The following is a 23,519-nucleotide window of genomic DNA, read 5'->3' on the forward strand; positions in this document are numbered from 1 at the left end:
TTGAGGCCTCTGGACCAAGAAAGAGAGGATCACAAGATTACTCCTTTGGGTACTATTTACAACATATTATTTGATAGCATTGCGAGGGTGGGCGAGTGTGTTTCGAGTGATTGTGGAAAAAAGCGTAGAAGATCAGAGTGTGTATGGATGGATCGAAGGTTGGATGTTAAAATGCAATATGTCTACTCAATTTCGCAAGTATCGAAATATCGACATCTATATAATTTATGTATGTACATAAATGTGTTTATTGCAAAGAATATTTAAAGTGAGAAAGGTGTTAGGTCTTGATAAATGATTCAAGTTCCTTACTTGTAAACATGATGAGAGAGTCACCATCCTATATTTCTATCACCTTAAAATTTTTTTTTTGGCACATACATTAATTTAGTAGTTGGGTCGAATGATAAGTTACATAGAAACAAAATAATATCCTGTTGAGGTGGACGATATACCTGTCAACATTTCTCTATCAGCCTAACCAAATGACATTCTTTATTAATTTCTGCTTGGGACACCCGCTGAAGATCCTCCTCTTCTCAATCATCGTTCATTTATGTTGCTGACGTGGCTGGACCAATTGCTTGATTTTGATTAACTGTGTATTGCTTTGTACTGGTCAGGTTGATGTCTTCTTACGTAAAGCAGGCCACATGCTTCCTCCACTTAAATGAAGTCTGGTCTGGAGGACCTTAGGAGTTCATGTATGATGAAGCCAAGTAAAATTTTTTTATTTTTTATTTTTTCAGTCTCATTAATATGCCAAAAACATACCATGACTCAAAAATACGTTTTGTCACAGTTCCGTCTATAATGGTCATTGAAAATCCGACATAACAACAACGGTGGACAATACCACATTCGATTCTTAACGGTCATCGTGGATGGAAGTTTAGCGGAAAAATGCTTTTGGGTCGTTGATACGAGTTTAGAATATTGGTGAGATGAAAAACATTTGAGATATTAGTTTCCTACAGAAAAAAAAAATTAGAATTCAAATATTCTGGTTTAAGGATAAAAAAGTACATAAATTAGTTTGTATTGCTTATAAAAATGACTGAACCAAAAATATTTTTATTGTCTACGAAAATATCTAGATCCAAATAATTTTAGTTTGCGAAACAATTGCACCTTAAAAGCCATTTAATCAAGGACACCTTCCAATATATTTTCTCTCGTAACTAACGAGAAAGAACAAAAACATTTATACCGCGCGACGCTGAGACGGACATATTGACATGAAGCTACCATTTCAAAAGTACCAAGTTTACAAGACATTTATGGGAGCAATACCTACATAACTTTGTGCTGATACATTATGGACCACAAAAAAAAAATGAAAAAAAAAGAAAACAGACGACAGACATCAATTCCACACAAACATGTCTGAGCCGGTCACTTTTGACCTTCCACTAATAAAGAAAAGAGTTAAACGGTAACGATCATTGAGTTGGTGCGTCGAGGGAAAGCCACCAAAGAGTTTAACAAAGGAATTATAAAGACAAAGATAAAATGGAAAGGTGGCAGGTGGATGAAAACAACGTAGGAAAGCGGATAAGAGCGTCACGGGTTCTCTCTCTCTCTTTCTACCTCATCCCCTCCAACCTCCATGTCTTCTCTTTACTCTTTTTCGTTTTTTTTATTTATCAAAATGACACAAATGATCTATAAATTTTTTTAAAATAAGAACTTTAATTAGTATTAGAGCTAGGCTCGATGAGTTTGAGTGTATGCTAAGGCCATGCGGAAGGGAGTCCCTACATCACGTGGAAGAAGCTAAGCTGCTCTGCATATAATTTTCGAGGCTAACCTCAGCTCACAAGAGCTCTCTTGGGGACGAGAACCTTAGTGGTGATTCATGAACTTTTAAATTTTTTTTTTAATGTGCTCCCCGAACTTTACCTCAATATAACACGTCGTTCTTAAACTTTTAGTTTATTGAATGCGGTCCCCGAACTTTTGGTAGATGCTTAATTTAATCTCCGTACTATATAAGAATATCCATTGTTGCCCTTCCAGTAATTCAAGTAAAGGGATATTATTGAACATTTTTATATAGTTCGGGGACTATATTGAATGTTTACCAAAAGTTCAAGTTCAGAAATAATATTGAATATTTTCATATAGTTCAGGGTTTATATTGAATATTTACCAAAAGTTCAGGAAATTTCATTGAACAAATTAAAAATTTAGAGACGATATTACATGCTGGACTAAAATTTAAATATCATATTAAATAAATTAAAAGTTTACGTACGCGTTGCACTTTGATCCACAATTTAGAACCATTTACGTTGTCATCTCTTCCCTATCTCCGTGTCCATATTTATAATCACTGGGTTTGACATTTCAAAAGTTCCGTTGTTTTTTTATTTTTATTTTAGATTTCGTGTTATTTTCCCTTCATTTTGTTAAGTAATATTTCTGCCCGCACCACGACAGCTTGTTGGTCTCGACTACGTGTCTCTCTCACTCTGCGCTTGCACACTCCCCAGAACCAAATAGAAGCGACACGAAGACCTGACATTTCCATTCAACGGGGGCCATTTTTCGTCTCCGACCCAGAAAAGTACAGAGAAAGCAGAGAGCGTTTCTGACGTTCCAGAAATCACCTGAGATCGGTGATGGTCGTTTCAAGATTCCTCGTTTTTTTTTAAAGGGTCTTTGTATTTTTGAATTCTCTGTGCGTGTCTTGGTGGGTGGGTGGGTGTTTGTGAGAGAGAGAGAGAGAGAGAGAGAGAGAGAGTTTTTGGAGATGCACATGGGCTCGATGAGGAAGTCGTTCAAGGACTCTCTGAAGGTGCTTGAGGCAGACATTCAGCATGCGAATACCCTGTAAGTTCTAGCTTAAAAATTCTCTTGTATTGTAATGAATTTGAAATTTCTGCTGTTTTTCTTGCGAAATTTCTGTTTTGTGTTGTTGGGTTTGATGATCAGTGCTGCATTTCTGGGATTAAATCGTTTCTTGAGGAAATTAATCTCAGATGGGTGAATTTGCTTCACTGACTTTGAATGTTTGCCTCACCTTTTCTGGGTTATTTGTGTCAGCTTCTAATTACTTGTCAAAGTAAGCTCTAGCTCTCAATTCCCTTCTGATTCTTCGGTGTTTTCAGTTCTCTTGTTTAGTTGATTGAACTCTCTTTGATGTTTTGTTTTCTCAAATTGCGTTTTTTTTTTTTTTTTTTGAACAGCAGTTCTGTCCTCTGAGGTTCCTGCATTTAGTTTATTATTCATCTACATGGGCCCACACCAGAATGCTCGGTTTGTGTATTTGATGAGATGTCCAAAGATGATTTTATTCCCACCCTTTATGTCTCGAATTTGTATTATGATGCTTGATTTTTGACATTATATGATTTGAGCAGAATGAAGATTTGCTCTGTGTTGAATAATTTAGAAGGCGTATGAGTTTTTACTTGCTCTTGATAAAAAGTCTTATTCTTGGTAAGTTGCATTCTGCGGTCTGGATGGATGATTTGTAAGTTCCTCGGGCAGCATGTGAAATTCCGGGGGCTTAAGGTTTTCGAAAGTTCTCCATTACAGATTTCATGTCAATGTTCTCCATTAGTTTAACTAGACTTGCTGCAATGCAAGGGTAAGGCTGCATTGACAATGGAGAGGGGAGCCTTGTTCCACCTCGTGTTCAAGAACTCGCAAAAGTAGTTTGCGAGTATGTAATGAGTTCTTTTGTACGTTTTGCCTTTTGTCTCTGTACATTTTCCTTTTTGTCTCTTTCTCAAGTAAGGTGAATTGGGAAACAGAAGGCACGATATGTCAACACCTGCACGAGTTTCTTCGTTCAATAATATTTCTATAGTTCTTAGTGTTAGATCAGTTTTATATGCATTAGTTGAATGTTTGTATCGCATGTGGTACAGAGCATCTGATTTTCCAAGGGATTATGACGGTGCTTGTCTTCAGATGAGATTGTCGTACAGTCCAGCTGCACATTTCTTTCTTTTTCTAGTGCAGTGGACAGATTGTCACTTAGCTGGTGCCCTTGGGTTGGTGAGAATTCTGATTTTCAAGGTAAAAATGGAAAGGGAAGTTCTGAGTTCTACTGTGATATAGCTTTATTGACTCATATTCGTCAAAGGAAAATTGCTGAAAACAGGAACTCCTCTTGTTCTCTAGGTCTATGTTGATGGCACAACAACCATGTCAACCCATGAAAGAAGAGCTAGCATCAGAGAGTTCTATGGTAATCAAATTCTGAATCCCTTCAGTCAAAGTCAAGTTGGCGATCCATTTGGATTAGTTATTTTGACAATGCTCTTGTTCCTGTTGCTGTCAGCGGTAATTTATCCGTCATTACTGCAACTTCAAAAAGGTGTGACTGATACTGAAGATAGAAGGCAGAAGACTCTGTGCGTGGAGAGGTATAGAAGGAGAGAAGAGGAGGAACATAGGCAGTATGCAGATATAGAATTCGAAAAGGAAGATGAATGTGGAATATGCATGGAAATGAATAGTAAGATTGTGCTGCCCAACTGCAGCCACGCCATGTGCCTCAAATGTTATCGGGATTGGTACTCTCTCTCTCTCTCTCTCTCTCTCTCTCTCTCTCTCTCTCTCTCTTACATGTGTGTGTGTGGGGGGGTCTTGGGAGTGTGTGCCCGTGTTGGCATATATGTGTGTCGCTTGTGTGTTTGCTACAGTGACAAAAAAGGTTCAATCCATTAAACTCGACTAATCTGAATTTATCAGTTTGGTTCAATTCGAGGAGATATTTTTCAAGTCTGGTTTGGTTATAGAATAAGTGAACCCTTGAGGATTATGACTGCACATTGGAGGAAGAGATATTAGAACTTTCCAGAGAATGACCAGTTGATTGCTGGTGTATATGGTCAGACTAAATAAATAATAAATTGTTATTAGCAGTGCTTTCGGGTACTAGATCTCTTCCATGTCCAATTGTAAAACATGTCGTGTCCTTTTCAGTGCGTAATTGGGATTAGAAATTTTAGTAGTTTGATGTATGTACACTTGGATTTGTAGCTTTGCGTGGTAGGAAATGTGGGAAAGCTAGTTGAGGGAGGGGATGGGTTGCTTTAGAGAATTGGTAATCTGGTGGCTTTCTTTATTCAGAGAGCAGTTGCTTTTAAAGATCAATAGTTGTTCAAAAATGGCAGGTAGTCTTAGAGTGGGACATTGTTAGCCTTCTTTGGATAGTAATTATTAAGCTTCCCAGAAACTTAGCAGATATTGAGGTCTTGGTGGGGGAACCCTTCATCTTTTACTTGTCTTTCCAATGTAGTTACAGATCCTATGAGGTGAGAACAAGTCAGGTTGTTGCATATACCGTGAACGGGGACTTCTTTGCTTTTTGGGTCCAATCCATGAACAGGGACTTTAGGGAGTTGTTATTTGTGCGCACTCATGGATACATACTAGCATGGTTCAATAAATCTTGTGTAAAAAGAGTTGCATCCTATGAGAGTATCATAAGTATTTCAATGTAGCCCAGTTGATGATCTTTGGTCTTCAAATTTTTATCTTGGATAAGGTGGGGACATGTGATGACTTTGGGTTTCTGTCTGCTGGAAAAAGGGAAGAGAGAACCATGGTTTTGTTGTCTATTGCATTTGTTCGTATGGATTTCTCTTTACCAATTTGTCGTGTGGACAATTTATGTCTGCATATCCAGTTGCACAGTTAAGAATGACGAGTCTGATGAGTGGTGAGGGATGTACAAGAGTTATGCAAAGTTGGATTTGATTTGAACAAGCTCTTGTCCAAAATGGGTTTTGCTTTTCAATGAATGCAATTCCACCATTTCCCTCCATATCTACCTCTATAATGCATTATTCATGAATGAGGGAGTTCACTTTTGATTCTCCTCATTGCATACACATAAATTCTTCTTTCAGCAAAACATTCAGATTAAAGTTTTCAAATATATTGCTTGCAATAGCTGATAGTTGGTGGGAGTTCAAATTCGGTAGTTTCCTGTTAAAGGTGAATAACTTTAATAAGGTTACCAGTTCTTGTTAAAGCATTTTGAAAATCTCCTTTACTGGTTCAAACTACTATAAAATGAGTTTAATTTGTTTCATTCTCTGGGGTTGCATGATTTTTTTAAGATTATAATTGCTAGTGTTCACATTTATTTTATAGTTTGGACAGTCGAAATGGAACCTCGATCAGTTATTTGCTATCTGCCAACAAGCAACAGAGCAGTTAATCTAGGTTGCCATGCATTACTTTTCTGGGTTCTCTAATCCTGCTTAATTTTCAGCCATAGTCCATCATCAAGTCGGGTTTTACAGTTATATGATCCGTTTGGCTGAGTCACGTACAAAGATCAGATGCTAGAACAGCTTTGATCTTTTACTCTAGCGTTGCTGTTCTGGTTTTTTCCATTGACTGCGTGGTTTGTGTGAAAGTTCACTCATGCTGCCTCATTGTGGCATCACAGGCGGACAAGATCGCAGTCGTGCCCCTTCTGCCGGAACAACCTCAAGAGAGTAAACTCGGGCGATCTTTGGATATTCATGGACAGCAGGGATGTAGTTGACGTGGCAACCGTGACGAGGGAGAATCTTCGGAGGCTTTTCATGTACATAGATAAGTTGCCCCTGGTCGTTCCCGATAATCTCTTTGAAACATATGATTCTCACATAAGGTGATTAAAAACCGTTCGAAACCGAAAACCGTTGTCCGAGCTTTTCCTCCTCCTTGATGGGTCCTGACATTTTCATCCTGATATGAGGGACAGCATCGTAGGTTGTTGGTTGGTCCTGCCTCTTCATGTCAGAAGAACCAGCCTGATTTATTGTGGGCTGGAGAGGGAAAGTTCAGATCAGACTAGGTGGTTCATCTTCATCAGAAGTTCTACACAAACATCTGCACTTACCAATTCTCACATCTGTATATATAATTTGTAAAGATTCTTAGTGGGTTAAGTACTCTCTTTTGGCCTTCAAAAGAGAGAGAGAGAGCTTTTACTAGATCAGCAATCTTGCTGTTTGACTCGTTCATCAGTGACGTCCATTCAGGGACCATAAACAAATGGCCATGTGTTGGCCGTGCCACATCAATTGCAAAATTTGTAAATAAATTGCGAATTTCATGTACCGAGCAATTGAAATCGCAATTTCGTATAAAATGATTGAGAGGAAGTCAGCATATTCATATGGTAACGCCTAATGTTTGTGGGAAATGATGATCAACATAATATCTACTAGTGAACTATAGAAAAATTTTTCGACCAAAAAAAAAAATTATAGTCATATATTTCGACCGAAGAAAAAAAAAACTAATGGTCAAATATGAACTAAGTTAACGCTACTCATGCAATTCATTACTAAAAAACAACCTGATTTCTTTCCGAAAAAACAACCTGACCTTAATGTTTTACATAAATGCATCCTAAGCTAATGGATGATATGATCCGCCCAATGAGGATAAGTGCACCTACATATGAATTAAAATGTTCCTACGAAGAAAAAAGACCTCTTTTGTTTTTTTTTTTTGTTTATCATTTTTTATATTCTTTTTCTATATATCTAAAAATATCATGACTGGACACTTAAATTGCGCTAAATACATCAAATAACTACAAATAGACTGCCATAACACAAATTACCACGGTAAGACATAAAGGTGCGATTTTTATCCCAACACATATCAAGGTGCCCCGGGGCCACTGGGCCCTTATTGGGGCCGAATTAAAGCCCGAAGCCCATTGTTCAGAGCTGTAATGGCGTTGGACAGTGGGCTAAGGCCCATTATGATGCGAGACTACATTAACAACACGAATGAGGACTCTTAAATCAATCTATTAACACATGCTAAACTATGGGGTGTCAAAATTGAACCAGACCGCTAATCGAACCGAACCGAACCAAACCGAAAATTTCGCGCATTTCAGTTTGGGTAATTGAAAAATAACCATTCTTTTTTTCGGTTTGGGTTATTCCGAACCGAAATTCTCTGCTCTTTTTAATATAGCAATTTGGGAAAAAATAAATATTTTATTATTTATTTATTTATTTTCCTTTTTTGGTGCAGAGGACCGACGGCACCTGCCAGCCTGTGGCCAAGGGTGTGGCAGCCCTTGCCGTCCCTCGGCCGGTGGCCGGTGGCTTGTCGGCCTTTGAACCAAATAAGGAAAAAAACGAGAAAAATAAAAAAATAGAAGAATCAAAAAAAGAAAAAGGAAAATCGAAAAACCAAACCGAATTGGATTTTTGGTTTGGGTTACAATTCGGCTTGGTTTAGTCACTCGCTATAATTGTTCGGTTTAGTTCGATTTTTGTGAAAAATCGAATTGAATCGAGCCGTTGACACCCCTAGTAAACACATAGTAGAAAATTTTCATAATCAAATGAAGCAAAGTGTAAGCTAACAAAACGATCATACTTCCGAGCATATCAGCTGCCAATGACTTCATAGGTCGACTATGGTCCTTCCAAGTTCTTATGAACACCTCGTTAACTTGCTTACCTCCCGTAGAAAACTACATCACCGTAGTTAGTCTTCGCCAAACTCTTTAATCTTTACCAAACTCTTTAAGCCATCATGGATATTATCACAGTCTTTCCAATGTCACCTTGAACATATGCATCTATCGTAATGGATATTATATCGACGATAGTTTCGGAATGATTAAAATTTCATAGGGATGTTTTCAACAAGAGAGTTCGGATGTGTGGAAAGATGAGAGCAAAATGAAAGTGGCGTGAGGGGTTGAGGGTGAGAGAGGTTGAGATAGAGTTTGTGCATTGCATTGTGAGAGAACAAAAGAAAAATACATTTCATTAGGTCGTTCATTCATTGATCCAAAGTTGACTTATTCCAGTCAAACCGAGAAAGTTGACCTTGATTGAAAACACAGCCTCCGATCATCATATGATTTAGGGACACTAAAGTTTAGAGATCCGGCCGACGATGATTTCAATTCAACTAAGGAAGGTTCGGGAACCGGTCAACTCCGAAAATCTCTGGTTGACTTTTACGATGGGCCATGAGGACCTGGTCGGCCCGGCCCACAACATTGGCTCCCTCTCCACCTCACTTGGATACCTCCCCTTATCCTAGAGGCTTTTAGAAGAGCCTAGAGATTATCCTATCACAGCACCCATGGGCTCCTTAACACGCAATGCACCGTTGGACCAAAAAAGAAGAAAAAAACACCGCAATGCACTGCCGCAACAGATTTTCTCTCCTCCCAATGGCCAGCTAATGCTCTCTTTCTCCGCCACCGATCGACACCGAGCCACCTACCAACTGCGCCTGTCGCCCTTATCCTCAAAGCCGACCTACACCGAGCTCTCTCAAGCCCTAGCGTCGCTTCTTGAAGCCTCTATTGTCGCCACGACTGATTGTCACAATCGGTCATTTGCTATTCCGAGCCTCTCGAGTTGGGAGGTAAGAATTTTTCGAGATATGGTCTTGCTTCTTGATCGAGTCCGCATTTGGGGATGCATGGTAAGAGTGGACCCGAACAATCTGATCAATAGTTCTCCAGGATTGTTAATATTGATGATCACGGATTTTGTCATGGTTGAAATCCAAATCCCGCTCTCCAACCTTCGGATCCTATACGTTGTGTCAAAGTCTTGACAAAATCTCATGATCTCATCAATCTGCCGCTGGAAGTCTTCAACATGGATTCCAAAGGGAGGTCGAAGACCTGCAATCGTACTCCGTTTTAACTTCGCCGATTTACCCATTTGGGGCCATTTGCTAGGAGTACCATGAGCTAAAACACTCCGAAAAGAAAGCTCAAGCTTGCGGGCATCAAGTTCAAAGGAGAATTGTTTGACCGGATTTAAACGCCTTAAAAGTCAATTTTTTCCCTATGCAACATTGATCAACAATCGAGTTACTGCAATCATTAATGTGTAATCAAATCACATTTTAAGGAGATTGGATCGTGAGCTTTTCGTTGATAAAATAATCGAGTCAACTGATTAAGGAACGGAAAGTAATCGAGTTATTATGGCCTGCCAACTATGTTATACTAAATTGAATTTAACCTATGTGCAATTCTAATGACATCAATAGGATCAATCGTAAACTAACCCTATATATGAGAGGTTTATTATTTTTTAGTTTTTTTTAATAGAAGGACTAAACCTTAGGACACCTAAACATGACCTAAGAGACCTTATTAAGAAATATGATCTATTAATGCAATGCATGGGTTAAATATGATTTCTATATACGACTACTAAATAACATGCAATATATCGGATGGATACTGAACAATTAATTCTATATGAGATTATTATGCAATACTTTTATGATTTCCTTTGAAAGCTAAAATAGGAGACTGCTTAATTTACATGATAATTGAATTCTTGTTTAAATTAGATAATTTACTAATTAATACATGATCCCTCAATTTTAAATTACAAAACTTAGATGAATCGATCTAAGCTAAATGCAACGATTTTTTTGACATTTTAATAATGGGAATATATCCTAAATTAATGACATACGATTCACCCGATTAGGAAACATCTTTAGTCTCAAAGATCAAATCTCCAATTTTGATTTAGTGTTGCTCTTCAACGCAATTGAGTTGTGTGATACGGTTTCAAGAATTGTCTCTTTCAATGTGTTTTCTCACTCGATGTGATGAATTTAAGCATTAAAAACGAGGGATATTAATATGGCAACATTATATCTTTTGGTTTTAGAGATAAAATCAAAAATTTATAAAGTGGCTTTAAATTTTTGTAGACCAAAGTTTCTAGAAATAGTTTGCGCGTGATACTTGGAGATTCACACGAAGCGGATGAAAGAGAATTCAAAATTCTATCTTCATTATCATTGCATTTTCATTGCGGTGAATTTAGATGAATCTCATTAGGCGAGATGCCTTTTATGCGTTTGCTTATTTTCCTGAACTTATAGTATGCACCTTTGTTGAACGAAATAAATGTCGTAGTCATTTTTTTAAATTAATGATTAGTCTCGTGTATGGGTTTTTGCATTCTTGAAATCGGCATTTCCCTTCCATCTTTGGAACCTTTGTTTGATTGCACGCCAATATTGATTTTGTATCTTCAACCATAGTCTTCATAGACTTCATTATTGATCTAAATTATTGATATGGACGAAGACAGAGGGATATAAATGTAGCGGGAGACACGCACCGGTTAAGCGGTTCGACCAAAGGCCGACTCTTTCGAGACCCTTGGTTGACAACATCGCTTGCTGCATTTATAGGGCCCAAACTTGGCTATGATCTATAAAATGGCTTGTAGACCCCAATTAATGTCAATCGGTCCCTACCACTTGGACTTGAGTGCACAAATATGATTGACGAGCACAAGGCAAGGTACTTTGCCACCCTACTCACTCGAACCAAAGCTTGTGGAATGGATGATCGAAGAGAAGGAGATCAGAGATTGCTACTCCGAGCCCCTCGAGCTAAGGAGATCAGAGATGGACAAGATGATGTTCCTAGATGGTTGCTTCTTAGTCGAGTGGCTTTGTATTTTGGGATGCATAGTAACAGCGGACCCAAGGATCCGATTAGTTCTTCTGAGTCGTTAATGTCAATGATAATGGACGGAGAACCCGATTCGGATATTGCATGTACATTTGAATGCCTTAAGAATTGTTCTTTCCTCATATGCAGCAAAAACTCCATGAATGCCTTGGTCAACAATTGACCGGATCAAGCAATAACGATTGTCAAAGCATGATGGCCGAGAGTTGATGAGATTTTGCTCAAACTATTATATGCTCAAACATGGCGTTTGTAAATAGTCAAAATGACGTTATCCGCTACATATAATGAAAATAACTTGTTTCTGTTTGAACCAAAGATAACTCGGAGTGCTATCAAACGACATTGTTCTCACTAAATAAGCCGGTGGGGTTTGAAAGCCAATTATGGGATTTAGTGGGCGTGTGAAAGAGAGCTTCAACTTGATTTTGCGAAGAACCCCTAAGCCCCAATTCATGTACCAATCCAAAATCAGGTCGTTACCTTAGCGTCACGTGATCTCAAACTTAGTTTCATTGTTTCGTCATTGATTATTAGCTTCAACTCAAGTGCACCCATTTATCTCTATATTAGTAAAGAAACCGATCCAAAATCATTTACGCTTGGAAGAACGAGCATGTAGGAACCGGAACTCTATAGGCAAAGTCGGTGAGGCAAGCCAAAGAAGAATTAAGCGAGCAACTTCACAAGATGGCTGCCGGTTTCACGCCTCCATTGGTTTGGCATTGGCAGGCCATCGGCGCCGGCTTCGAAGTGACCTTGGATGGTATCGTCCGGGTTACCGACATGCCACATCAATTCGGGTTTATGGCGGTAAGATTCCATGCGAATGTGAGTGTTCTTGAAAACCTTATACTTTCTTTGATTCTTTTTTTTTTTTTTTTTTGGTTCTTTAGATGTTCGGCTTTGAGAGATTACCAAACACAAACTTTATTGTGCAGAGATTTATCTACAGGAGAACACCACGATTAGTGGGAGGCGACGCCTTTATCACCTTTGCTGTGGGATCGCCGGCTCCGGCGCCGCTAGCCTCGCCGGCGCCACCAGCCCTCGGTAGCGCCGCCAACGCCACCGGGGGAAGGGGACGAATCGGAAGAGGAAGACGAAAACGAAGAAGGGGAAGAATAGGAAGAGGAAGACCGACGGATCTGTGGACTCTCTAGACTAATAATCTATAGCTATGCTTGTCCGGGGCTTAGATGTTTGTTTTAGTTACATCAATCAAGTGGATCAATCCCAATCTTCACATACTTCATTGATCTCGTAGGAATCATTGATACGGACGAAGGCAGATGGATATAAACATAGTGGGAGGCATGCGCCTATTCAACGATTCAGCCAAAGGCCGACTCTTTTAAGACCCTCGGCCGACAACACCGCTTGCTACATTTATAGGGCCCAAGCTTAACTACGATCTATGAAATGGCGTATAGACCCCAATTAATGCCGATCGGTCCCTACCACCCAAACTCGAGTGCGCAAAAATGATTGAAGAGCACAAGCCAAGGTATTTTGCAGCCCTACTTGCTCGAACGAAAGCTTGCGGAACGGATGTCCGATGAGAGGGAGATTAGAGATTGTTAATTCGAGCCTCTTGAGCTAAGGAGGTCAGAGCTGGACGAGATGATGGTCCTAGACGATTGCTTCTTGATCTAGCGGCTCAGTATTTTGGGATGCATGATAATAGCGGACCCAAGGGTCCGACCGGTTCCTAGAGCTATTAATTTCAATGATAATGGACGGAGAACTCGATTTGGATATTGCATGTACATTTGAATGCCTTAAAAATTGTTCTTTTCCCTTATGCAGCAAAAACTCCGTGAATGCCTTGGTCAACAATTGATCGGATCGGGCAAGAGCAGTGTCGCTAAGATTCATAAGGCGATGACATCTTCATTTCAATGAATCCGTTCACAAACGGAGTTGATGAGATTTTGCTCAAACTATTGTATGCTCCAACCAATTACGGGGGTTAAAAGTGAGTTGTGATCGCTTGTTTCATCATCCGAGTGGCTTTCGTTGGGTTTTGAGAAGGATGAATTAGACGTAGAAGTGGATCAAATCATTTATAGTGCAAAGTTTAGGATGGAAGGGAAAGAAGTTTTGCATGCTCTAAAATCGATATTTCAAGTACTTTGTTGATGGCTGTAGCGCTACTTCGGGACTCTTATTTGCAGCCGTAGAAATGGAAGATGAGGCTATTAGACAAATATATGGACTTATGTACATAAATATCAGAGGTTATGGGAGAGTTTCAAGCTATGGAAGAGTAAAATCATTCATGCAATACATCTTGCTGCAGCTTTTCTTAATAACGCTTACATGTGTAGCAAGAATGTTTAGACAGCATGAAGCAATGAAAGGAGGATTGATTTCACATTGACAAGGTTGGGGATTGTGAGCTTTCCATTGGTGAAATAATCGAGGTAATTGGTCAATTGAAAAGTAACGAGTTATTATGACATGCAAACTATGTTATACTCCTTAGATGCGATGAACTTATGTATCCTAAAATCAACCAATGGTTGTTAAATTTCAAACGAAGATAGTTAAAAAGAAAATGTTGTTGGGCAACTAGTTGACCTGTTTGTCATTGTAAGCTACTAATGAAATAGAGATATTATCATCATTAACTATTGTCATCTTTCATTAATAGGTCCAATTATTTTTCAAAACAGATGGCCTGGGAACCACCCTCACTATTCCACCACCCTTGGGTTCCTGAACGCGGGCATCCGCTTTGAAAACCAAATTCTGAGTTAGAGTAGGCTCCAAATCTGTAAGTGAATGGATGCATTTGTGTTGAATTGCATGGTGTTCCACTAAGCCACATTCGTGTCTATGCCCCGAATCTGCAGATCTAGAAGTATGTGATTGTTCCTACTCATCTTCTTTAGGAATCGATTGCAACAACATAACTAAAAGAGATTGGATCATGAGCTTTCCATTGATAAAATAATCGAATTAATTGCTCAAAGGGTGGAATAGTAATCGAGTTATTATGACATGCAAACTATGTTTTACTAAATTGAATGCAACCTATATGCAAGTCTATTGATATGAATTGGATAATTATAAACTGACCCTATTATTTAATATATGTTAGAGGTTTTTTTTTTAATAAAGATATCTAAACATGACTTTAGTGACGTTATTAAAAGAATATTACCTAATGATGCAATGCATGTCTTAAATATGATTTCTAGATGCTAACTAATTAATTCTATATGAGATGTTTATGCAATATTTTATGATTTCCTTTGAAAGCAAAAATTGGAAACTGCCTAATTTACATGATGACCTAATTCAAATTAGGGGTTCAATTATTTCCTAATTAAGTTCCTCAAATATGCAATTCTAAATGCAATGCATTTTTTCTTTCTATTCTAGTAGTAGAAATATATCCCAAATCAACGACACACGATATATGAGTCATGGTTGACGATATGTTAAATATTCACTACAATCACAACGAGAAACAAATTTAATCGAGGATTCAATCTTTAGTCTCAAAGATCAAATCTCCAATTTTGATTCACCATCGCTCTTAAATGCAATTGAGTTGTGTGATGTGATTTCAAGAATTGTCTGCTTTTCCAACTCCTTTTAGATGCGAGGAACTTTTAAGTATAAAAAACGAGGGATATGGGGTGCTATATCTTTTGGTTTTAGTCGTAAAAATACATATTTATGAAAGTGGTTTTAATTTTTTATTGACCAAGTTTCGAGAAAAAACATTCACGTGCTGTACTCGAGACGAACATCCAATAAACCGATCACTCGTCAATGTGAATTGTCAATCAAGCTCCCTCCATTTTTTACTGTTAAAAGGCATGCTAATATATGGTATGCTAATTTGAAAAGTTTTATAGTTTGCAAAAAATAAAACCAAAAGACATTTGATCACAAAAAAGATGTACTTCTACGATCAAAACTAAATATTATTTAAGCAATAACAGAAGGTTTCTGAATTCTGTTTTTATGTATAATTGAATCTTTAAACTAAAGTGCTTTTCTATTTGAGTCGGTCCTTCCTTCCTTCCCATTATAGACGGATATGTGGCATTTTAAAATAAACGAAATTGAAAATTGATGAACATTGGAAAAATAAATATCGAAATATAGAAAAAGGAAGTTTGAAAAATAAGTTCAAGCATAATTCATAATTCCTAATTCCGGCATGGGGACCGCGAACGCCAGCTAGGCATCGTGGGAGATGGCACAACCTCCGGCGTCGGAACAGCAAAACAAATGCTTAAAAAAATAGAAAAAGGAAAAGAAAATTAAGCTCGAATCTCAAATTCGACTAGATGTAACCGCTAGTCACAAGATCTCCATGAGGCGATACTAGAGGCTATGTCACATCAGCGATTGATGATTGGGTCGTGCGACCTTAAGTGTCTCGCGACGAAGGTTGTATGACCTAGGGTAAATTTGGCCCTCGTCGCGGTCAAGCGATCTCGAAGATGGAGAGCAAGAGCTCGATAGCTCTCATTGGCGTCGCCTCCGGTTGCAGACCACATCCTCTATGAAAATTACAACTAAGCACCAATTTATCCGGTCAGTATTGACGTGGTCGCTCGGGAGCCTACTAATGCCGGCATTTCTCATTATATTTTACTGAAAGAATTAATTCGAATAAAAAGCATATGCTTTAGAGACTCAATTGCGCAAAAAAAAATATTTCAAGGACCTCATTGAATATTTTGAAAGGTTCAGGGACTGGTGGCTTTGTTCCCTGTCTAATTATTGCTGAAAAACATGCAGAAAGTTAGAACGAGTACAACTCCTACACCCGCCGTCGACGTAGAGCTTGCTCCTCTCCGTCGCGCACCACCGCCGCAACCGAACGCCCTGTCAGTGGTCAGCCCTCTCCGTGGTCTCACCTCCCCCGCCAACTTCGACGGATACTCCGCGAAGGCAAGCTTCCGAGTCATGCTGTTTTTGTTCTGGCTTTCTAATTAAGATATGTTGTTCTTTTTTCCAACCGTAGCATTTGAGCAAGCTCAAACGACCACTATTTTTTGGTGGTTCTGTGTTGCTAGCGACGGTTCAGTTATGGTGTTTAGCGCACTGACAGCAACAGTGTTTATTGCGTTCACCGAACATCCCTTGCACACCATGTGTTTGATGGGAGTTTCAGGACGAATGGCATTGTGATATCAAATGTATTCCGACCCAATTACCGAGAGAAACAACCTCTTGATGCATTTCTCCGAGTATTCTTTGGAGAAGTAACTGCGAAACCTAGCCATTAAAAAAAAAAAAAAATCTTGTCAAGCTTTCTCTGCGTTTGCTTTTATTACTAGAGTAGATTGTTTTTGGGGCCATCTAAGGATAGGTGGAAGATGCACGTAGCTTTGGAGTTGTGATTGATCCCTCTTCTAGCTTTTCCCTTTTAAGAGATCGTTTAGGCTGAAATATGTTTTTCTTCTCTTGGCTGCATGATTTTTCTTCTTTCAGTGAAGGTAAAGTCTTGGTAAGTTATATGTGTGAGAACTAAATTCTTTATTTGATGCAGATTTGCTGCGTTTGTGGTGACTGACACAGTTATTGGATGATGGTTACGTGGCTCATTCTGCTGAAAGCCCAATGTGGATTATCTTTCTGCTAGCGGAGGTCAGCGCTTTTTTAATATCGCCTGAGTTGCAACTAGAGTAAAGAAGTTTGCTGCAATGGCCAGTAGATCGATGATCAAATGGTCTAATAAACTTACAACGTCCCTAGTCGAGCAGCTTATTAGGGCTGAAAGGGACGTACAGAGGGCAATGCTCATCTTTGATTCGGCAACAGCAGAGTATAGTAATGGTTTTCGCCATGATGAGAAAACCTTTAGCCTTATCATATCTAAATTGGTTTCTGCAAATCAGTTCTGGACAGCGGAAGAGCTTCTTCAGAGAATGAAAGAAGAGCAGTGCAATCTTACAGAAGACATATTTCTCTCCATCTGCAGAGGTTATGGGCGAGTTCACAGGCCGCTGGATTCAGTGAGGGTATTCCAGAGGATGAAGCGTTTCCAATGCAAACCTTCACCCAAATCATACGTCACTATTTTGGATATACTTGTTGAGGAAAACCATTTGAAACTAGCTCTTAGATTTTATAAACACATGAGGGAGATTGGTGTATCACCTACTGTTGCTTCCCTCAATGTTTTGATCAAAGCTTTGTGCAAGATTAGTGGAACGATGGATTCTGCCCTTCAGATATTTTATGAGATGCCAAATCGTGGATATGATCCAGATTCATATACATACGGTACTTTGATAAATGGATTGTGTAAATGGGGGAAAATTGGGGACGCCAGGAAACTATTTGAAGAGATGGAGACAAAAGGTTGTTCACCTAGTGTAATCACCTACACTTCCATGATTCATGGTCTGTGTCAATCCGAGAATTTAGATGAAGCTTTTGGATTGTTCGAACAAATGGTGGGCAATGGTATTGAGCCTAATGTGTTTACTTTCAGTTCATTAATGGATGGATTTTGCAAGAGTGGGTGTTCTTCTCAAGCAATGGAGCTTTTGGACATGATGGTCAGGAAACGGCTGATGCCCAACATGATAACTTACAGCACTTTGATCCATGGACTCTGTAAAGAAGGGAAAGTTTATGAAGCTTTGGAGACTCTTGACAGGATGAAGCTTCAGGGTTTGAAACCAGATGCGGGACTGTATGGCAAGATCATTGCTGGCTTTTGTGACAAGTGCAAATTTCAGGAGGCTGCCAACTCCCTTGATGAGATGATACTAGAAGGAGTCTCTCCGAATCGTTTAACTTGGTCTATTCATGTCAGAATCCACAACGCGGTTGTTCAAGGCCTTGCCATTCATGGTGAAATAAATCGTGCTTATCAGCTTTACATAAGCATGCGGGCCAGGGGAATTTCCATTGATGCTTTGACTTTCAGTGCTCTTGTTCGATATTTATTTTGGAAAGGGGATATAGATAAAGCTTATCAAGTATTTGAGGAAATGGTACATGATGGATGTGCTCTGGACGAGGAAACATGGAAGGCAGTTGTAGAAGGATTTGTGCATTGGGAGAAAGGGAAAGAAGCCGCTAACTTATTGCCTGAATTGATTGGTGAACAATGAAAGAACCAGACAAGACTATAAGAATATAATTATAGGTAAGAGTTAATGCTGCTTGTTACCGCTTCTACCATTGTGCTTATTTCATATGCATGGTAACAATTCCACTTTATTTTTATTTTTATTTTTTTAAGAAAATAAGTTTGTGGTTCATAATAAGTTGGCCGTGCCTTACCTTAATAGAAAGATTTCTGATCTATCTTTGTCTTTAGTGGCTGTGTGGAGCTGCATTATGATTAAGTACTTTTGGTATCGTGTTCCTTCAGAATTTTTGGTAGAATTTTACTCTCCCATGGATTAAAGAGATTGCGTGACATCTTCAAGAGACTTCTTGGTCAGTAGGTATCCTTTAACAAAATGGGCTTGGATGAATAGATGAGAGCTCTCTATCATTTTTATGATTGCTCATACAAAGTTTCTGTGCCTGTATAATGTAGATTCTGAGGCTATTGCTTGTTTTACCAGGATCATGTCGCATCCTGTCAGCATTATCTTTGGGCAAATTGGAGAATCAGAATTAATTGCGGATATGAGAAATCTAGCTGTTTGGAGCTAATGGGCAAGCACTTCCTATGGTCTTTGAAGCTCTGACTTCTGTGAATCAAAAGGATTATCGCGCCCTTCCTTTGATGCGGAGTATGTCTCCCTTGGCGGTTTGTATGCTAAAGGACACTTTTTTTTTATGAAACACGGTGATGGTTGAGGTGTCTGAATTAGCTGGAGTTATTGGCTGCACATATGGACTGTGTTCAAATAGCTTATAGGGATTGCCAGTAGGTTACCATTTGAAATGTGAATCTATTTGAAAGGAAATCATTGAGAAAAATAGAGAGAAACTGGCAAGTTGGAATAGGTTTTTGTCCAAAAGGTTAGAATAATTGTTGTTATTAAGGGCTTTTTGTTGAGTCTAACCTACTAACTTTCTGTCACTTCTTTCAGTTCCTGTTGCAAACAGAATTTACAAAGAGATTTCTGTTGTCAAGTGACATGATGATCGTACTTCCAGATTTCATCTAATCAGCTGGACTTCAATTTGTTCTTATATTGAGATGGAGGACTGGCTACCAGAAAAGTTGGTTTGTTCATCAAGCTCTTTAAGGCAAATGGAAATGGAAGTTTCTTGAAGAAAAGGAGAGATCATGGAGAAGAGTTTCATTGTTAAATATGCCATTTGATATGTGACCTGTGTTCTAAGGTGACATGTGGAAGTATTATAGGAACGATTGGTATGTTTTTGCTGTTCACACCACCTTCAATATGGGTGATGGAAGAAAAGCGAAGTCCTAGTATGATTGAAGAGGTACTGACCAGCCTTTTAAAACCTCTCATGCTTGACATTGCTGTTACTAAAGACAAGTCTGTAGCTGGCCTATGTCCTGACTTCTTCAGACAAATCCAGAATTGAGAAGACATTATGAGGAGTTGGTATGTATGAGTTGAAGATTGGGTATGCCGCAGTTGCAACCGATGGCATTGTTTTGTGATAGTCAAGCAGCTATACATGTTGCTTCGAGTCCTGTTTTTCATGAGAGGACGAAGCATATATAGAGCTCGATGGTCATTTTGTTCGAGAAAAGCTAGAGTCCCGGGAAATCAAGACTGCGTTTGTTAGCGCTAATGTTGGTCCTTGAGTCTAGTATGTATGTGTGTGTGTCTATATATATATCAAGCTCGCCAAGCATGATATTTCTACTCCAACTTGGGAGAAGAGTGTTCGGAACGGGAAATAGAATGATAAATGTGTTAACATTCTTTAATTGGGGGTTTCCCTGTTCCGTAATACCTGGATATGGTATAAATACACGTGTCTTTAATTTTGCCTGGTTGATCTGGTTTGACAAGTCTTGAATGGTTGGCCCGGACAACCTACTTCACTACTTGTCCTGGATTGGTTAATCAAGGCTTAAAGAAGTCAATTGCTCTAGGACCCGATTATCAAATTAGAGATGCATATACACGTGTAATTTCTATTTATGAGATGATAAGGTGTAGCAGAAATCTATACCAATCTTCGGAGCCTATCCTAACAGTCTACACGCTGATCCGTGTGCTATCCAAGTTAGTACACAGCCAAGCTCCTAAGTTAACTGTGAGATGGGTCCACAGTGGCGCTGCATTAGAAATTTTCGCCTCGGTCATTAAGGAAATTTATCATAGGGATGAGTACATACACGTATACACGCGTACAAAGTTACCATGTTTTCAGATGAAACGACTTCGCAAACTTCAGAAAAACACATCCTTTTGGTGACATCCATATTCAAATCTGGAATGAAACATAAAGGTAAATGGAAAGGCCATCATTTCGCCAGGGTCTGTAGAGCCTAGCATTCATCAGAGGCATAGCTACGGCAGATGCGAAGACTTCAGTTCATCATCTACGTACAAAATCGTTTTGCTAGAGGGAAGCGTTGGCAACTCTTTGATCATGTCGCAGTGAAGTAAATCAAGGGTCCGAAGATTGGAAAGTTGGTGGATCTCTGCCGGTATGCTGGAAATAGTAGAATGTCGCAGCCTCAAGATTCTCAGATTTTGCAGTTTCCCGATCTCGCTCGGAACGCCTCCCTCGAGACTCCGACACCAGGAGGCATATATTTCTTCAAGGCTAGTCAGCTCTCCGATACCAGGAGGGAACTCACTAAAGAAACAAGAATCCATTCTCAGCACCTTCAACTTCTGCAGTTTTTTTAGCGAATCTGGAAACTTGGAAATGCCACTCCCCGACACGTCTAACTCGACTAACGATCTCCCTATATTGCCAATGGAGTTTGGAAGTTTTCTTATTCGGCGGCAATCCCTCAGTGACAAGTGTTTAAGTCTGACCAGTTCTCCAACGGAATCGGGAAGTGCTGTGATTCTGGAGCCGTCCAGGGAAAGAAGTGAGATACTTGTCAGGTGACATATTGTTCTCGGTAGCTGACTCAATGAGAAGCAGTTTGAGGCGCTCAGAGTTTCAAGCTGCTTTAAATGACCAATGGAGATGGGAATTTCTTGTACCGAAGTCCCGTCCATGAGAAGCTCTTTCAGAGCTGTCAGGTGACCCACTTCTACCGGCAACATGCTGAGCTCTGTGCAGAACTTCAAATTCAGGGAAACCAAGCACTTCAAATCGCCGATCGAATTATCTATCTTGACCAATTGTGAACATCGCTCCAGAATCAACATGGCCAGATTTTGGCAACTAGAGAACTTAGGAGTGACTAATAAGTCCGTACAACCTGTAAGATCTAGAACTCTCAAGTTTTGCATCTGCAAAATAGGAGAAAAATATGCATGAGCCCACTTCACAAATAGTTATGGTAGGCCGGGCCATCTCACCATAGCTATGAATTGTAAACTACCTTGAATTGATCCCAGCCTTCCCAGTCTTTCGTGACTTCGCTCCAGGACAAGTCGAGAATCGTCAAGTTTCCTAAGTGAAAATTAGTTACTTGCAGATGTCGAGGACATCCTCGCCAACGGAGCCACCTTAAATTTGGAAAAACGTTAGCGAAATCTCCGGCAATGACTGCATGATCCAATTGGAGAAACCGCAAGTTTGGCATGCTCTTAAAATCTTCTGGTGTGAGTTTGTCTGAAGTACGCTGATGAAAGTTAAGACAGAGTGCCTCAACCTTTTCTGTTCCCTGTGATGGACAAGAGAAACAAACAAAAGGTAGTTAAAGGATGGTCTCTCTTCTTGACACATAACCAGTCAGTAAACATTCCTAAAGAAAAATGAGGAACAACGTCAATTGCACACATGGTCTAGGAAATAGTTCTCCTTTGACGGTGAACATAACAAAAGTGTTTCAATGCTTCACTATGAGGGGGAAAAAAGCACACCAAATTTCACCTTTTTCTGCTTTATCGTATGGAGAGCTATTTCATGATTAAATAATCTACTCCGCCTTCCTGGATCTGCAAGACTCTCCCCACGAACGATTTCTCTGCCAAGCCGCCTCAACATGCTATGCATCCATATCTGATTGTTTTCTCCAATTTTGGCTAGGGGAGTGGGAATTTCAATCGAAGGGAGGAAAGAGAAGTCATACCATAGGTAAAAAGCAACTCGACTATCTACGCCGGTGGTAAAGCAGGCAATATCCAGAAATATCTGTTTCTTCCCATAATTTATTTCTAGACATGCTTCCTTCAAAATTCTCTGAAAATCCCAGAGGCTGTATTGTGACCACCAATGCCGTTGTAATTTATTCCATTCCATCCAGGTTTTACCATGGAATACTGCAGCCATAACTTCAATGAACAATGGAAGTCCTGCCATAGTATTACGAGCATGGTGAGAAAGCACGAAGTTGCTATGTGAGGAAGAAGTTGGTATGGATGCATGTTGCCTAAAGAGTTGAAGAGCCTGATCATTATCCAACCAACTAACATGATATGTCCGGATCTGAGGAGACTCTTCTGGGATGACACTGTTTCTGGTGGTAACAAGGATCCTACTTCCAGAAGCAAAGCAATCAAAGAAATCTCCAATGAGTTTCTGGAGATGAAACACATTTTCCACATCATCAAGGATTATGAGAACTCTCATGTTGCAGAATAAGTCCCTGAAAAACTCAATTCCCCTGTTGACAAAAGCAACATCCTCAAGTTCCCGTTTTAGAACATCAGAAATCAACTTGGTTCGCAAAAGCTGAAGCCCTCCAAATACTTGAGTTGTTTCTCCAATATCTGCAAGGAAGCTACAGCCATCGAATTCACAGCAGACTTGGTTGTACACGAGTTTTGCAAGAGTTGTCTTGCCAATCCCACCTTCTCCGTGGACAAAGACAACGATCCGCTTGCCCTTATCATTAGTATCCATCAAGCTCATGATGTGATTGACTTGATCATCTGTTCCAACACCTTTTTCGATAGTGGCAACTTGTCTTTTCTCTTCCATTGTAGCCACCTACAAGAAGCATGATGATTGCTCACTGATAAGGCCGTAAGATGTGAAGTGTGTGTGTGTGTGC

At 39.5% G+C, this 23,519-nt stretch overlaps 3 protein-coding genes across 6 annotated transcripts; 2 read left to right on the plus strand and 1 right to left on the minus strand.

The window, feature by feature from the left end:
- Positions 1-2,458: 2,458 nt before the first annotated feature.
- On the plus strand, positions 2,459-6,981 carry LOC115750443 (E3 ubiquitin-protein ligase AIRP2-like). Its single transcript, XM_030687810.2, has 5 exons — positions 2,459-2,835; positions 3,879-4,029; positions 4,135-4,201; positions 4,295-4,529; positions 6,419-6,981. The coding sequence occupies exons 1-5, from the start codon at positions 2,756-2,758 to the stop codon at positions 6,627-6,629; spliced, it is 744 nt and encodes a 247-aa protein (XP_030543670.1). The 5' UTR covers positions 2,459-2,755; the 3' UTR covers positions 6,630-6,981.
- On the plus strand, positions 5,344-20,196 carry LOC115750442 (pentatricopeptide repeat-containing protein At5g46100). Of its 3 annotated transcripts, XR_004016482.2 has the most exons (4): positions 16,167-16,701; positions 17,082-18,599; positions 19,027-19,197; positions 19,501-20,196. XR_004016482.2 is itself a non-coding variant. In XM_030687809.2 (3 exons), the coding sequence occupies exons 1-2, from the start codon at positions 5,632-5,634 to the stop codon at positions 18,562-18,564; spliced, it is 1,275 nt and encodes a 424-aa protein (XP_030543669.1). In that variant the 5' UTR covers positions 5,344-5,631; the 3' UTR covers positions 18,565-18,599; positions 19,027-19,480. The 3 variants fall into 3 exon arrangements, 2 of the variants coding, with proteins under 2 accessions (XP_030543669.1, XP_030543666.1); XM_030687809.2 differs by lacking the exons at positions 16,167-16,701; positions 19,501-20,196 and adding an exon at positions 5,344-5,689 and having other exon boundaries at positions 17,348-18,599; positions 19,027-19,480; XM_030687806.2 differs by lacking the exon at positions 19,501-20,196 and having other exon boundaries at positions 19,027-19,479.
- A 481-nt stretch (positions 20,197-20,677) lies between these two features.
- Positions 20,678-23,461, minus strand: LOC125314353 (disease resistance protein RPV1-like). Of its 2 annotated transcripts, none has more exons than XM_048276459.1 (3): positions 22,397-23,461; positions 21,903-22,187; positions 20,678-21,810 (listed from the first exon to the last, which is right to left on the minus strand). In XM_048276459.1, the coding sequence occupies exons 1-3, from the start codon at positions 23,444-23,446 to the stop codon at positions 20,908-20,910; spliced, it is 2,238 nt and encodes a 745-aa protein (XP_048132416.1). In that variant the 5' UTR covers positions 23,447-23,461; the 3' UTR covers positions 20,678-20,907. The 2 variants fall into 2 exon arrangements, with proteins under 2 accessions (XP_048132416.1, XP_048132415.1); XM_048276458.1 differs by having other exon boundaries at positions 22,391-23,461.
- Between the last annotated feature and the right edge of the window lie 58 nt (positions 23,462-23,519).

This window comes from Rhodamnia argentea, chromosome 3, assembly GCF_020921035.1.
Source record: "Rhodamnia argentea isolate NSW1041297 chromosome 3, ASM2092103v1, whole genome shotgun sequence".
Lineage (NCBI taxonomy): Eukaryota > Viridiplantae > Streptophyta > Magnoliopsida > Myrtales > Myrtaceae > Rhodamnia > Rhodamnia argentea.

Coding starts and splice junctions, on each gene's coding strand:
- LOC115750442 (XM_030687806.2), top strand. CDS start 17,143: ATGGCCAGTAGATCGATGATCAAATGGTCTAATAAACTTACAACGTCC.
- LOC125314353 (XM_048276458.1), bottom strand. CDS start 23,446: ATGGAAGAGAAAAGACAAGTTGCCACTATCGAAAAAGGTGTTGGAACA. Junction 22,188..22,390: donor TAAAGCAGAAAAAGGTGAAA/TTTGGTGTGCTT, acceptor TGTCCATCACAG/GGAACAGAAAAGGTTGAGGC. Junction 21,811..21,902: donor AAGGCTGGGATCAATTCAAG/GTAGTTTACAAT, acceptor CCTATTTTGCAG/ATGCAAAACTTGAGAGTTCT.
- LOC115750443 (XM_030687810.2), top strand. CDS start 2,756: ATGCACATGGGCTCGATGAGGAAGTCGTTCAAGGACTCTCTGAAGGTG. Junction 2,836..3,878: donor ATTCAGCATGCGAATACCCT/GTAAGTTCTAGC, acceptor CATGTGGTACAG/AGCATCTGATTTTCCAAGGG. Junction 4,530..6,418: donor CTCAAATGTTATCGGGATTG/GTACTCTCTCTC, acceptor GTGGCATCACAG/GCGGACAAGATCGCAGTCGT.